General features: G+C 45.2%; 1 protein-coding gene across 2 annotated transcripts in view; it reads left to right on the plus strand.

Annotated features, from left to right (window-relative positions):
• Positions 1 to 14,821, plus strand: part of LOC143765203 (protein-glutamine gamma-glutamyltransferase E-like) — a 126,925-nt gene that overhangs the window by 74,591 nt on the left and 37,513 nt on the right. For both annotated transcript variants that reach the window (XM_077251640.1, XM_077251641.1), the window contains exons 3-5: positions 192 to 416; positions 12,373 to 12,491; positions 13,256 to 13,384. In XM_077251640.1, the coding sequence (XP_077107755.1) occupies positions 192 to 416; positions 12,373 to 12,491; positions 13,256 to 13,384 (473 nt within the window). The remainder of the gene's footprint in view (positions 1 to 191; positions 417 to 12,372; positions 12,492 to 13,255; positions 13,385 to 14,821) is intronic.

Consider the following 14,821-nt stretch of genomic DNA (forward strand, 5'->3'; position numbering starts at 1 on the left):
CTACTCTACTGAAGGGCCAGGGTCTATACATTTAGAAATAATGGCTTGGATACACACATTGAAAATCTACACAATGAAGGTAAAGCTTGGGTATGCACATTGAAGACAATGGGTAGTAACATTACTTAAATCACGTGGGTATATTAGTTTATTAACTGTATTTTGCATTTTTCTCTAAACCTTTTTTACAGGATCTATAAATATAGACTTGCCAATTATAATTCCTAGTCCTAGCAATGGTGTGCCCTGGAGTGCAAGCAGTACCCAGAAGACGAACACATTGACAGTCACCATCAACTCCCCCGTGAATGCAGTTATTGGATGTTATGCAATGACACTGAGCTTCTCCAGTGGATGGGGTACCACTTCAGAAAGTCTAGGACATGTATATGTGCTTTTTAACCCTTGGGCTAAAGGTATTGTTATATCTGCTATATATTTAACTAATCAATATAGTGTAATATACAATGCAGGGTGTTAAGAGAAGTTGTCAGTAGATTTTAGACATGTAATCTGAAAGCACCATAATGTAGCAGCAGAGACCCTGATTCCACAGATGTGTAACTTACTGGGCATTGTTTTGCGATTTCAATCCAGTGTTTTACCAACAGTAGATTATCACTACAGGACAAGCTGCCTCGTGCTTCCTGGTCCAACCACACCCTCAGCACTATTCAATGTCCGCAGAAAGCAGGGGTGTGGGTGAGGATATAAACATATCAACAACGGAGCTCTGCAAGATCTGCAGCAAAGAAAACTGTGACTAAGGCTGGTTTCACACTTGCGTTTTTTGCCGCTGCAACTTAGCGCTAAAAAACGCATGCGTTTTTTTTTCTATATTTAACATTAAAAAGCATGCGTTTTTTTTCATGCGTTTTGACGCGTTTTTGGCAACGCATGTGTAGCGCCCCCACTGCCGCAGGGTCGAGGGGTACCCGGGACCGGGCCTCTGAGTCTCGGTCCTGGGGTTATCACGGTGGCTAGACCCGGTCCGTGACCCTGCTGAGGGGCGCCCAATGAAAGGTGTGGGTGGTGATGCTGTAGTGGTGCGGTGCAGGTCACAGTAAATAACGAGGACACCAGGTTGCAGTCTCTTTACCTCTTTACTGAAGGCTTCAGGATCCTCGGTCCGGAATACGGTTAACCGGGCTGTGGGAGTCCGGCCAGTCCGATGGCACCTCCAGAGTTCCCTTTGCCGGTGGAAATCTGTGCCTACCTTCTAGCGCTTGTGTGTTGTGGTCCTCCCCTGCTGTGCTTACGGGATAGTCCCCACAACTGTTGTGTCTGTTTCTGAAGTTCCCTCACAACTCGATTATGATGTTCTTCTTCGTCCCCAGATGATATGGCTAGGACGCACCCGTATGACGGGTAGGCTCGGAGCTCTTCCTGGACCCTAGTGTCGCCCCTCTCCTATTGTTGCCCCCTATGTCTTCTTAGGTGATTTGGGTGAGACAGCCCGCCTATAACTGACTGTCCTGCCGTAGGTTTGAAGTAATGCTTGGAGCCTAATACTTCCTCGGCGTTCCGGCCACCGGCTACGCGCCTCAGTAGGATGTTGCCTCATCTTACAGCACGACTCCTACTGGTGTTTCTCCTTGTTGCGTTGATCTCGTTTCTCACTCAGCACAATAAACCGCGCTTCTTGTCCTTTCTTAGGGTACCGCCGCGATCCGGTGCAGGCGCGGTCCCGTAACATTCTCTCTGTTCGCTAGGCCTCTGTCAGGATCCCACCCCTGACAGGGACCCCCCTGAATCTTCCCCTGCAACACCCTCTGCCACAGGATGTTGCCTGGTTCCAACCCAGTCAGCTTCTAACTAACTTCCTATCCAACCCCCAGTTTTACCAGATTGTGAGGAGTGGCCTAATACATAGCACCCTTAGCTCCCCCTGGAGGCCAGACTGTGAAGTGTATTGGTGTCTGTGATACCTGGTCAGGTGAACTCCTTCAGTGCCATCAGACGTACCATAGCCCTCCTTAGCAGCGGAGCATCAGTACTGCAACGACCAGGACTCTGGGGCGCTGCACTCCCCCCCGGTTAAATCCAGTACTCCTGGACTGGGAAGAAAACAACAATACATGTCAGCAAAAAGACATACAATTTTGAAATGCAATAACAATAAGTAAATTTGAACAGAGCTTCCCTTTATGGGAGGTGAGGACACTTGAATGTTACAAACATGGTTAAATACTTTAAATAACATACTATAAATAACTTTTTCTTACCCAACCGGGTATTCTACTAAGTGCAAATTTTTGAACAATAATTTAACGTTGCCTTTAAGGATGTACACACTGAATCCACTAAAGACCTTCTTATAAAACACTATAAGGCTAATCAACTTTTCTTCATTTTCCACCTTTACATCTGCAGGACCGCCTCTCTATCTGCCCCAGGCCTACTGCCTCTCGTTCGGTTGCAGGACCGCCCCTTTCCGCCCGGGCCTACTGCCTTTCTGCTACTATACACAGTATAGAACTTATCTTCCTTCTCTCAGTTCAGGATCGCCGAGCCATCTCTGTATGGCTCCTAGGAGGACTCACCGACTAACCCCGTACGGGTTCACTTCCTGTCCTCATTTTCTAACACATTATTAAACATCTCTTACAATTAACTAGCTAACTACATATAACTTTTACATGTAAGCATTATCAGTACTTCCTTTTAATGCATCATTATACTCTAAGTGCTATTAATGAACGTCCCCTTTAAGAAGGGACCAAGTCTCTATGAGGTAGTGCAACTTCTCAAGCTGCAAGTCCGTATGCAGTAAGGACTCTGGTGCTGTTTCCAGGAACAGTTTCTTCGCAAAGAGTCCTTTCTTTTGTAAAACCAGTAGAGGGCACCTTTAAGAAGGTGCGAACTATTTACAATGAGTTTGTAATCATGCAGTGTTCATGATCCAGCAGTTCTTGCAACAGTGATAAGACGAGAAACAAAAACAAAAGCAAAAAGACAAAAATAGGGATCCCGGGTAAACTAAGGGATCCCTTTAAGAGTTAACCCTAGTCGGGTTGTAGCAGCAAAACAACAAAAAGACAAACAGTTAACTATTTACATGTGCAAAATATTAGGACATTACTTGAACCACTCAGGAGGCAGCACCGGCAGAGGCAACCCCTTTGGATATTGCCTGCCGCCCGGTACTGCGTAAGGGGGTTCGTTGTCCCATCTGGGGGTCTGCGTACCCACCGTCTTCAGTTCTGGGGCAGCAGGTGCACCACCCACCTGAGGAGGCGCTTCCTTGGCCACGACGGTGGTTGAGGTGACGATGCTACAGGTCGTGGTTTTGACAATGGTGCACGTTGGGGTGACCACGGTGGTCTTGGTGATGATCGTGGGCTGACCACAAGGGGGCACCTTCGCTATGGGGGACAGCTTCGCCGGCACCTTAGTCGGGGGTGTCACGGGGTTTCGCTTCTTATGGACATTCAGGGCGAACCACCCCTTTTCCCCAAAATGCCGGGTGTAAGTGACCTCGTCCCCCGGGTAGAGATCCCGGTCTGGAAGGCCTTCTCTGAGATGAGACTCCACTTCCCGCCGGTTGACGAAGACTTCGGGATACAGGCCCGGCTCCTTTATAAAGCCCCAGCCTCCGCGGAGCTTGAAGGCGATGACAGTGCCCTGCCTGCACGGGGCCTGGTGAGCGGTGGGGTCCTTGCGGGCCCGATCCTTGACCGTCAAGTCTTTTTGGTGGTAGGCCTCTAGTCCAGCCTGGTACGCCTTTTCCTTCTCCTCCCACTGCTGTTCCAGCTGGGCCTGGTATTCCTCCCAGCTCAGGGCTTGCACCATCTCCCCTTCCTGTGTCTTCACCCCGGGGAACCCCATGAGGTTGGATCCTGGGTTCATCCAACGGCACACTGTGCGCTCCGCATGGACCTCACACAGCAGGGTAGTTGGTGGAATCGGGGCTTTCAGGAAGTGTTCCATACCCGTTGCCTCTTCCCATGGTAACAGGCGCTGGAGTCTATGGGTCCCAGGGAGAGGGGGTGCCGGGACGGGGCCTATCAACAGACCCTCAGCCAGCGGGACAGGGTCGGCGGACTCACCAGTCGATGCAGGCCCCTCCTCCCTGGTCGGCTCCGCTGGCGGTATGGTAGATGGGAACGTCAGCTGGAGTTCCGGCAGCGACGCAGGGTCAGGCGTTGGAAGGTCCTCCACCGGCGCCTCCATCCGCAGCTGGAGAAGTTGTTCGATCAGGCATTCCATTTCAATCTGCAGGAGGCCGGTCCCAATCGCGGAGAGCTGACCACTGTGCTCGTCCGGGTGGCTGGGGGAGTCCTCGGCTCCGACCCCGCATTCCTGGTCTGAGCGACTGGCCATGGCGTCCTCCACGTGGGTCTCTTCCTGGTCTTTTTCCCGCTCTCTCCTTCGTGGGCGGTTCCGTTTTCTCTGCCTTCGCCCACCATTGAGAATCAGGAGGCGGATCTCGGCTGCTGACGGACACGTCCTCAAGGTACAGAAATATTTAGACTGGGCGGCCATTGTCTTTCGCGCTCTTCAGCTGGTCCACGCCTACTCCACGCCCCTCTTCTCTTCCTGTGCTCTCCTCAGCGCTGTAATGGCGGCTGGTTTTGGCGGCAAATGGCAATCTACAGTCTTTGCAATAAGTCACAGTCCAAGTATAATAAATCACAGTTCCAAGGCACACATGACCTGATTCTTCAGGCTTAAGTAGATCCTGTTCGTGACGCCAAGTTGTAGCGCCCCCACTGCCGCAGGGTCGAGGGGTACCCGGTACCGGGCCTCTGAGTCTCGGTCCTGGGGTTATCACGGTGGCTAGACCCGGTCCGTGACCCTGCTGAGGGGCGCCCAATGAAAGGTGTGGGTGGTGATGCTGTAGTGGTGCGGTGCAGGTCACAGTAAATAACGAGGACACCAGGTTGCAGTCTCTTTACCTCTTTACTGAAGGCTTCAGGATCCTCGGTCCGGAATATGGTTAACCGGGCTGTGGGAGTCCGGCCGGTCTGATGGCACCTCCAGAGTTCCCTTTGCAGGTGGAAATCTGTGCCTACCTTCTAGCGCTTGTGTGTTGTGGTCCTCCCCTGCTGTGCTTACGGGATAGTCCCCACAACTGTTGTGTCTGTTTCTGAAGTTCCCTCATAACTCAATTATGATGTTCTTCTTTGTCCCCCAGATGATATGGCTAGGACGCACCCGTATGACGGGTAGGCTTGGAGCTCTTCCTGGACCCTAGTGTCGCCCCTCTCCTATTGTTGCCCCCTATGTCTTCTTAGGTGATTTGGGTGAGACAGCCCGCCTATACCTGACTGTCCTGCCGTAGGTTTGAAGTAATGCTTGGAGCCTAATACTTCCTCGGCGTTCCGGCCACCGGCTACGCGCCTCAGTAGGATGTTGCCTCGTCTTACAGCACAACTCCTACTGGTGTTTCTCCTTGTTGCGTTGATCTCGTTTCTCACTCAGCACAATAAACCTCGCTTCTTGTCCTTTCTTAGGGTACCGCCGCCATCAGGTGCAGGCGCGGTCCCGTAATGTTCTCTCTGTTCGCTAGGCCTCTGTCAGGATCCCACCCCTGACAGGGACCCCCCTGAATCTTCCCCTGCAACACCCTCTGCCACAGGATGTTGCCTGGTTCCAACCCAGTCAGCTTCTAACTAACTTCCTATCCAACCCCCAGTTTTACCAGATTGTGAGGAGTGGCCTAATACATAGCACCCTTAGCTCCCCCTGGAGGCCAGACTGTGAAGTGTATTGGTGTCTGTGATAGCTGGTCAGGTGAACTCCTTCAGTGCCATCAGACGTACCATAGCCCCCCTTAGCGGCGGAGCATCAGTACTGCAACGACCAGGACTTTGGGGCGCTGCACATGCGGTTTTTTATGCTTGCATTTTGTTGCAGAAATGCAACCTGTAGTAATTTCTAGCGGCGTTTTTTCGCCGCAAAAAACGCATGTGTTTTTTCGCGGCAAAAAAATGTATACCTGTCTATGTAAACGCATGCGTTTTTAAGCACATGCGTTTGCATGCATTTTTAAACGCATGCGTTTCTATAGAAAAACACAAACAAACACAAGAAAAAACAAGAAAATCCTAACCCTAACCCTAACCCTAGGGTTACTAGGGATCCTAACCCTAACCCTAAGGTTAGGATCCCTAGTAACCCTAGGGATCCTAACCCTAACCCTAACTCTAGGGATCCTATCCCTAACCCTAACCCTTAGGGTTAGGGTTAGGATCCTAACCCTTAGGGTTAGGGTTAGGATCCCTAGGGTTAGGGTTAGGGTTAGGGTTAGGATCCCTAGGGTTAGGGTTAGGGTTAGGATCCCTAGGGTTACTAGGGATCCTAACCCTAACCCTAACCCTAGCTATTTCTGTTTATAGTGGGTTTTCTAGTTGATTTTGATGATTGGCAGCTGTGACACACTTCTCAGCATGCGTTTAAAAAGCACAAACGCAGAAAAAAACGCATGTAAACGCGGCAAAACGCCGCGTTTTTTTTTCTGCATGCAAAAACGCATGCGTCTAAAAAATGCAGCGTTTGCACGTGTTTACATGCGTTTTTTCACCACATTCGTTTTTTTTTTTAAACGCTGCGTTTTTTAAATGCAAATGTGAAATCAGCCTTAGTGACACATCGCTGGAATTGGGGTCTCATTACATGGCAGAAAAGTTGCTCACAGTTTCCTTTTTAAAGTTGTTTCTTCCTATAATAAATTAATGATGGTTAGTGTTGAGCGATACCGTCCGATACTTGAAAGTATCGGTATCGGAAAGTATCGGCCGATACCGGCAAAGTATCGGATCTAATCCGATACCGATACCCGATACCAATACAAGTCAATGGGACTCAAGTATCGGACGGTATCCCTGATGGTTCCCAGGGTCTGAAGGAGAGGAAACTCTCCTTCAGGCCCTGGGATCCATATTAATGTGTAAAAGAAAGAATTAAAATAAAAAATATTGCTATACTCACCTCTCCGACGCAGCCTGGACCTCACCGAGGGAACCGGCAGCGTTCTTTGCTTAAAATGCGCGCGTTTACTTCCTTCCGTGACGTCACGGCTTGTGATTGGTCGCGTGCCGCCCATGTGGCCGCGACGCGACCAATCACAGCAAGCCGTGACGTAATTTTCTTCTTAAAAAAAACCCAATTATGTTAAATGCTGTCACTTGGTTCTCCACCTAATTTTCAGGTCCTGAATGCAGAATTAGGCATTCAGGACCTGAAATTACGTCACGGCTTGCTGTGATTGGTCGCGTCGCGGTCACATGGGCGGCACGCAACCAATCACAAGCCGTGACGTAATTTTAAAATGCGCGCGTTTCCTGCCTCCCGTGACGTCACGGCTTGTGATTGGTCGCGTCGCCCATGTGACCGCGACGCGACCAATCACAAGCCGGAACGTAATTTTAAAATCCTGAATGCCTAGAATTAGGCATTCAGGACCTGAAAATTACGTCACGGCTTGCTGTGATTGGTCGCGTCGCGGCCACATGGGCGGCACGCGACCAATCACAAGCCGTGACGTCACGGAAGGAAGTAAACGCGCGCATTTTAAGCAAAGAAGGCTGCCGGTTCCCTCGGTAAGGTGCAGGCTGCGTCGGAGAGGTGAGTATATGCCTATTTTTTATTTTAATTCTTTATTTTACACATTAATGTTGTTTCGATACCGATACCCGATACCACAAAAGTATTGGATCTCGGTATCGGAATTCCGATACCCGCAAGTATCGGCCGATACCCGATACTTGCGGTATCGGAATGCTCAACACTAATGATAGTGTTGCAGGTAGAATTGAACTGTAACTTGACGTTACTGGAACTAGTAGTAAAATCTGTAATGGGGTCCCTTATCTTTTTACCATTTATATAAAGGCCCCTACTTGCAACCATATATCTGCATTGCAAGTTTGCTATAGATTGATATTCATATAGTTTGGACTGTAGGTTGGAGCAGTCAACTCCTGTCTCCAAGTGTTCCTTGCTGTGGTCTCTAACTTTAAGATGTGAGCTTGGAAGGTGAGAGGCATCAGTAAGCGGGGTTATTTTAGGTTACTGAACAGTCCCACACTTTGCATTATGAAATGTACTTGTTTCTCTTAAAGCAATAAAGCCAGTTTTGCCAAGCCTTACAATCACTGTGAATTTCATGCCAGGAGCTACAAGCAAATGCCAGCTTCTCACCAGGTAGCATAAAGGGCAGGGTAATGAATACAATATGTACTGCTAATAGGTAGTTCTGCTGCACATTAATTTTTAGGTGGAGAATAGTGTTGAGCATTCCGATACCGCAAGTATCGGGTATCGGCCGATACTTGCGGGTATCGGAATTCCGATACCGAGATCCGATACTTTTGTGGTATCGGGTATCGGTATCGAAACAACATTAATGTAAAAATGTGTAAAAGAGAGAATTAAAATAAAAAATATTGCTATACTCACCTCTCCGACGCAGCCTGCACCTTACCGAGGGAAGCGGCAGCGTTCTTTGTTTAAAATTCGCGCTTTTCTTTCCTTACGTGAAGTCCCGGCTTGTGATTGGTTGTGTGCCGCCCATGTGACCGCAACGCAACCAATCACAGCAAGCCGTGACGTAATTTCAGGTCATTCAGTATTTTAAAATTACGCTCCGGCTATGTGATTGGTTGCGTCGCAGTCACATGGGCGACGCAACCAATCACAGCAAGCCGTGACGTAATTTCAGGTCATTCAGTATTTTAAAATTACGTCCCGGCTTTGTGATTGGTTGCGTCGCAGTCACATGGACGACGCAACCAATCACAAGCCGTGACGTCACGGGAGGCTGGACACGCGCGCATTTTAAAATGCGCGCGTGTCCAGCCTCTCGTGACGTCCCGGCTTGTGATTGGTTGCGTCGCTGTCAACCAATCACAAGCCGGGAGGCTGGACACGCGCGCATTTTAAAATGGCTTCCCGGCTTGTGATTGGTTGACAGCGACGCAACCAATCACAAGCCGGGACGTCACGGGAGGCTGGACTCGCGCGAATTTTAAAATGCGCGCGTGTCCAGCCTCCCGGCTTGTGATTGGTTGACAGCGACGCAACCAATCACAAGCCGGAACGTCACGGGAGGCTGGACTCGCGCGCATTTTAAAATGCGCGCGTGTCCAGCCTCCCGGCTTGTGATTGGTTGACAGCGACGCAACCAATCACAAGCCGGGACGTCACGGGAGGCTGGACTCGCGCGCATTTTAAAATGCGCGCGTGTCCAGCCTCCCGTGACGTCACGGCTTGTGATTGGTTGCGTCGCCCATGTGACTGCGACGCATCCAATCACAAAGCCGGGACGTAATTTTAAAATCCTTAAGGACCTGAAATTACGTCACGGCTTGCTGTGATTGGTTGCGTCGCCCATGTGACTGCGACGCAACCAATCACAAAGCCGGAGCGTAATTTTAAAATACTGAATGACCTGAAATTACGTCACGGCTTGCTGTGATTGGTTGCGTTGCGGTCACATGGGCGGCACGCAACCAATCACAAGCCGGGACTTCACGTAAGGAAAGAAAAGCGCGAATTTTAAGCAAACAACGCTGCCGGTTCCCTCGGAGAGGTGAGTATAGCAATATTTTTTATTTTAATTCTTTATTTTACACATTAATATGGTTCCCAGGGCCTGAAGGAGAGTTTCCTCTCCTTCAGACCCTGGGAACAATCAGGAATACCGTCCGATACTTGAGTCCCATTGACTTGTATTGGTATCGGGTATCGGTATCGGATTGGATCCGATACTTTGCAGGTATCGGCCGATACTTTCCGATACCGATACTTTCAAGTATCGGACGGTATCGCTCAACACTAGTGGAGAACCAAGTAACAGCATTTAACATAATTGGGTTTTTTTTAAGAAGAAAAAGCTGCTGATATATATTGTCAGATATGTGTTAGACCATGGATGTTGAACTGAATTACACAGGGAGACAAAATTAAAAACTTGGACAAAGTCAAGAGCCAACCTTGATATTTCTTTAAAAAAATGTCTACAATTACCGTAGTTTCTTCAAATGATCAACACTATATAAAGGCCCAACATTAATTAAAAAAAAAGTAATCCATTCATCCCGGTCCCCCGCTGCTCTGATTTTGGCAGCGAGCGCTCTGAAGTTCTTCACTGCTCAACACAGTGGGTGCAAAATGTTGATATACAGGTGCATCTCACAAAATTAGAATATCATCAAAAAGTTAATTTATTTCAATTCTTCAATACAAAAAGTGAAACTCATATATTATATAAAGTCATTAGTGTGAAGTATCTACAATTAATGATGTTTTTGGGCGCCATGTCATCTGCTGGTGTAGGTGCACTGTGTTTTATCAAGACCAAAGTCCGCGCAGCCATCTACCAGGAAATTTTAGAGCACTTCATGCTTCCCTCTGCCTATAAGCTTTTTGGAGATGGAAATGTAATTCTCCAGCAGGCTTGGCACCTGTCCACACTGCTAAACATACCAATACCTGGTTTCAAAACAACAGTATCACTGTGCTTGATTGGCCAGCAAACTCGCCAGACCTTAATCCCATAGATATCTATGGGGTATTGTCAAGAGGAAGATGAGAAACACCAGACCCAACAATGCAGATGACTTGAAGGCTGCTATCAAAGCAACCTGGGCTTCCATAACACTTCAGCAGTGCCACAGGCTGATTGCCTCCATGCCACACCACATTGATGCGGAATTGATGCAAAATGAGCCCTGACCAAGTACTGAGTACATTTACTGAACATACATTTCAGTAGGCCAACATTTCAGATTTTAAAATCATTTTTTCAAGCTGGTGTAATGAAGTATTCTAATTTACTGAGATAATGACTTTTGGGTTTTCATTGGCTTTAAGCCATAATCATCAACGTTAACATAAATAAACACTTGGAGTGCAGATCTCCACCGTTATTAATCTAAACCAATGCTCAGGATTCCATATGATTGTTTTATGCACGATCATCTGTCTGTATGTTATAAACCAATCTTTTTTTCTTGTCTCTCTGCTATAACTTGTTACAACTTGATACTGTATGTTTAAACTTGTTAAATTCAATGAAAAGAACATTGAAAAGAAAAGAAGAACTGAAATAAATTAACTTTTTGATGATATGCTAATTTTGTGAGATGCACCTGTATCTCCCACTGCACTGCAATATCAGACGCAGAAGTACAATGATGGAGGGAGCGGACGACTTCCTTCCTTGATCATTGCTTTCAACAGTATCGGCATCCATGATGACTGTGCTAGTGTTGAGAACCAAATATAATTGCCCGATGTCTAGATTTGGCTCGCAGGCCAGAGTTTGATGTGTGTTTTAGACATTGTGTAGAACACAAGCTGTTACTGAATTTGCCAGTCCTGTTATTTAAAGTGAACTTTTGAGGTACCAGACGGGTCTGCATTCAGTATCTGCAGTCATGTCACCCTAAGCATTATTGATAGTCCTCCAGGCTTCCATCCTCAGGAGCCACTGCACACAATGCATGGGACACCAGATTTTTTGCAACAGTCAAACTTTTATTAAAAGTTCAAGTTCATCAGATAAGTATAGATGGGATAGGGCACAGTAATTCATACTTCCTTCCACCTTAGTACAACTCCTCTTCTGTTCTGCCACCCATCTGTTCTGGACTACCCCCCGAGCATACTGATTCTGTCAGTCTCAGGGATTTCTCGCTGTGCACCCAGAATCAGCCACCTGCCGCCCATGTAATAATAGGTCCACAGTCCTTGTGATGTCAAAAGAACAGGCCTGCTCCATGGTACCTGGCCAGAGCTCTAGGCTCTAGACACCATTGGAATGGCTATTAGAGAACTCTATTTGGCCTCACACTCTTGATCAGTTGGTCCATGTTGGCCCTAACCACCCAACCCCACTTGAATTTGAACTCCACTGTACACTTCATTAACTGACCTGAGTGCCCACTAACCAGGATGTGCCCCCATTATTATCAGCACTAGTGCCCACCTACTGGGCTAATCCTATCCTCAAACATTTCCTATCTTACATGCTAAAACTTTTTATCCTTATTCTATATCCTGTGCTTTCCTAAGCTTATCCTTATGCTAGTCTTTCAAATTTCTTCTCCAACATGAGCCACTGGGATACATTTGTTGCTCAATCTAATTCCAAGTCCAATATGAAAGATTTAATTAAATTTGTCAACTGTTTGTATGAGGAGACTGAAAAAGTCTAGAAGGAAGAAAAAGGTGTTGTCCTAGGAGTCCTAGGAATACATATATTAAGCAGCTGTAAAAGTAGGCCTGTGGATTCAAATGCTGATGAGATCCAGATTTTTAATGTGCAAGATTTTAATGAATGCTCTTTTACATGGATAGAGGTCATCGATATATTAATTATTGCTGTGGAGAAAATCATTTACAAATGTTTTACAACCAAACCAGGCGATGCGGTGTACATGGAAAATGAAGACGAGAAGAGAGAATATGTTCTAAATGAAACCGGGGTCATTTTTTATGGAAGTTCAAGCACTCCAAGACCAAGGCCTTGGGACTTTGGGCAGGTAAGTTTTACCATGTTTTAGAACAGCGGGTTTGTCATTAAAGTGGCCTGTCATCATATAAAATGATGCCGTGACTGACTGTGGTGAATGAATGCTTTTTATGATGCTATTAAATAAGTCCTTTACACAGTGTATGGACATGGAATATAAATACAGCATGGCTGGTATAAAAAGTTTAATTATATAACCTATGGATTTGTCAGACTGTATGTGGCTATATGCATTGTGCACAAGAAAGTAATTGAATAGCTGTAAATATTGAAGCTTTGTATAAACTTGATGCATTTGTCAAGTGTTGACCCTTATTTTTTAAGACCTCTGCAATTCGCCCTCAACGTTCAATATCAGCTTCCGGGCCAAATCCTGACTGACAACCTATCCTTGTCTAACCAATGCTTGGAGTTTATCACAATTTTTAATTTTTTTTGTCTACCTGCTCTTTGAGGATTAACCACAGGTTTTCAATGGCATTGAGAAGTTTATAGATTTTTGAAAAATGTTGCTGTTATATTGCGGTCAGAGCAAAAAAAATTGAAGCTTGGCAGCAACGTATTTGAGGAAGAAAAAACAGAGTTGATCATGTTCTACACAGCAGTTGGAGTACTTTAATTTGCAGAGAATTGATTGGCTGCAAATCACATTTCCTTTCAAAAATTTGTAGAATCTAACAATTTTTAGAAGTTTCACTCAATTCTACTCTCGTGTGTGTTGTATTCTCTAGTTCTATTAATTTTTCTCCCTTGTAATATTTGTTTTATTTGCAGTTCCAAGATAAAATATTGGATATCACTTTAAACATATTAGACAATAGCACACAACATAGAAGAGATCCTAGGAAAGATGTGAATTTGAGAAATGATCCAATCCATGTGGGAAGAGTGTTAAGTGCCATGGTAAGGACTACTTTATATAAATACATACATAACCCATATTGGTCAGTGATACAAGTCCAAAATATAGTGATCATAAGATCCTGTTAACACTTCAATATACCTAATAATTTTCATACCATTATATTGGTGTCCTGAAAAAAAAAACCTTCCATAGGCCCGTGAAATTATTTTTACGCCTTTTTAAATGGCCTAATATCTCTTAATTTCTCCCAGTTCTTGTCTCTGACCATTACATTAATATGTTGCCCCATGCAACTGTCCAAATTCTGCTAAGGTGAAAAATTCTCCTTTACTTTGCTAAATAATTTGAATACCTGGAGCACAAGCTGGCCACTTTTGATCTAGTGACCGGTCCTTTTTTAGTCGCTCTCCTGAATATTCTGCTTTTGTTTGTTTTATATCCATGAAATAGTTCAAGAGATATTGGCCATTTTTATTTGGTGCAAATTTTTATGCATTTTACCAAGAGAGCATTGTTCATAAGATTCTTTGGGTGCTTATATATAGACAGCTTCCTTGGTACAGACCATGAAAATTAGCGCTAAATTAAAAGCACCGTATTTTTTTGGAACTATGTAACTTAATACTAAAGCAGAAAACAAATAACTTAGAGCACATGCAGCAGTAAAAACAAAGTAAAAACAAGACATGTTGACCTGTTTACTGACCCTTTAGTTGTCTAATTAGACATCTATTGTTGTAAATGAGCGAATCGATCCGCAATTGATTAACACTAATTTCATGAAATTGTGCTTCCCAGCTTGTGATATGGATAAGCCATATTTTTTCCTTTTTTTTTCTTGTTACAATCTGTGTTTCCCTAGCCTGATATGTTCTGGTCACTTGGATGCTAATAAGGCTGTGCTTGCCTTAAAGAGCTCAACGGGGTGAAGTACAGTACTACAACTTTAAAAAAAAAATAAAAATAAAAAATAAAGCTGTTGTTTTTCATATTTGCTGGGAAATTAAAAGCTTTATAGTATTGCGATTCAAGGTGAATTTATTTGCAGCAAATCAATTTTGGGGGAAAATAGACTAAGCTGGCAAACTTGAATTTCATAAAATCCACACGTCAAGTAATTTTTGTAAAGCAATAGTAGAGATTTCCAAAGTCATGAGTCATGACATTATTGAACTCTAAACAGTAGTTATATAATCTCAATTTTATACATGAAAGGAGCAAATGTACAAGCATATATCATGAGTTTTTCACACTGAAATACAAATTTCATGCATAAAAAATAAAAATAAAAACTTGCAACCTCCCTATCTCGGATATCCTTTGAAATGATTTTAGTTATTTCCACCATTAAAAGCATATTGTTTATTCCCATTCTAGAGATTGCTCTGATGAATCTGGGCCATTATCTGTCTGTTTTTGGGTCCGAGCACTATATGCCACTTTTATATACTTAGACATAATGGATGAATCTACAA

The sequence above is a fragment of the Ranitomeya variabilis genome, chromosome 4, assembly GCF_051348905.1.
Source record: "Ranitomeya variabilis isolate aRanVar5 chromosome 4, aRanVar5.hap1, whole genome shotgun sequence".
Taxonomy (NCBI): domain Eukaryota; kingdom Metazoa; phylum Chordata; class Amphibia; order Anura; family Dendrobatidae; genus Ranitomeya; species Ranitomeya variabilis.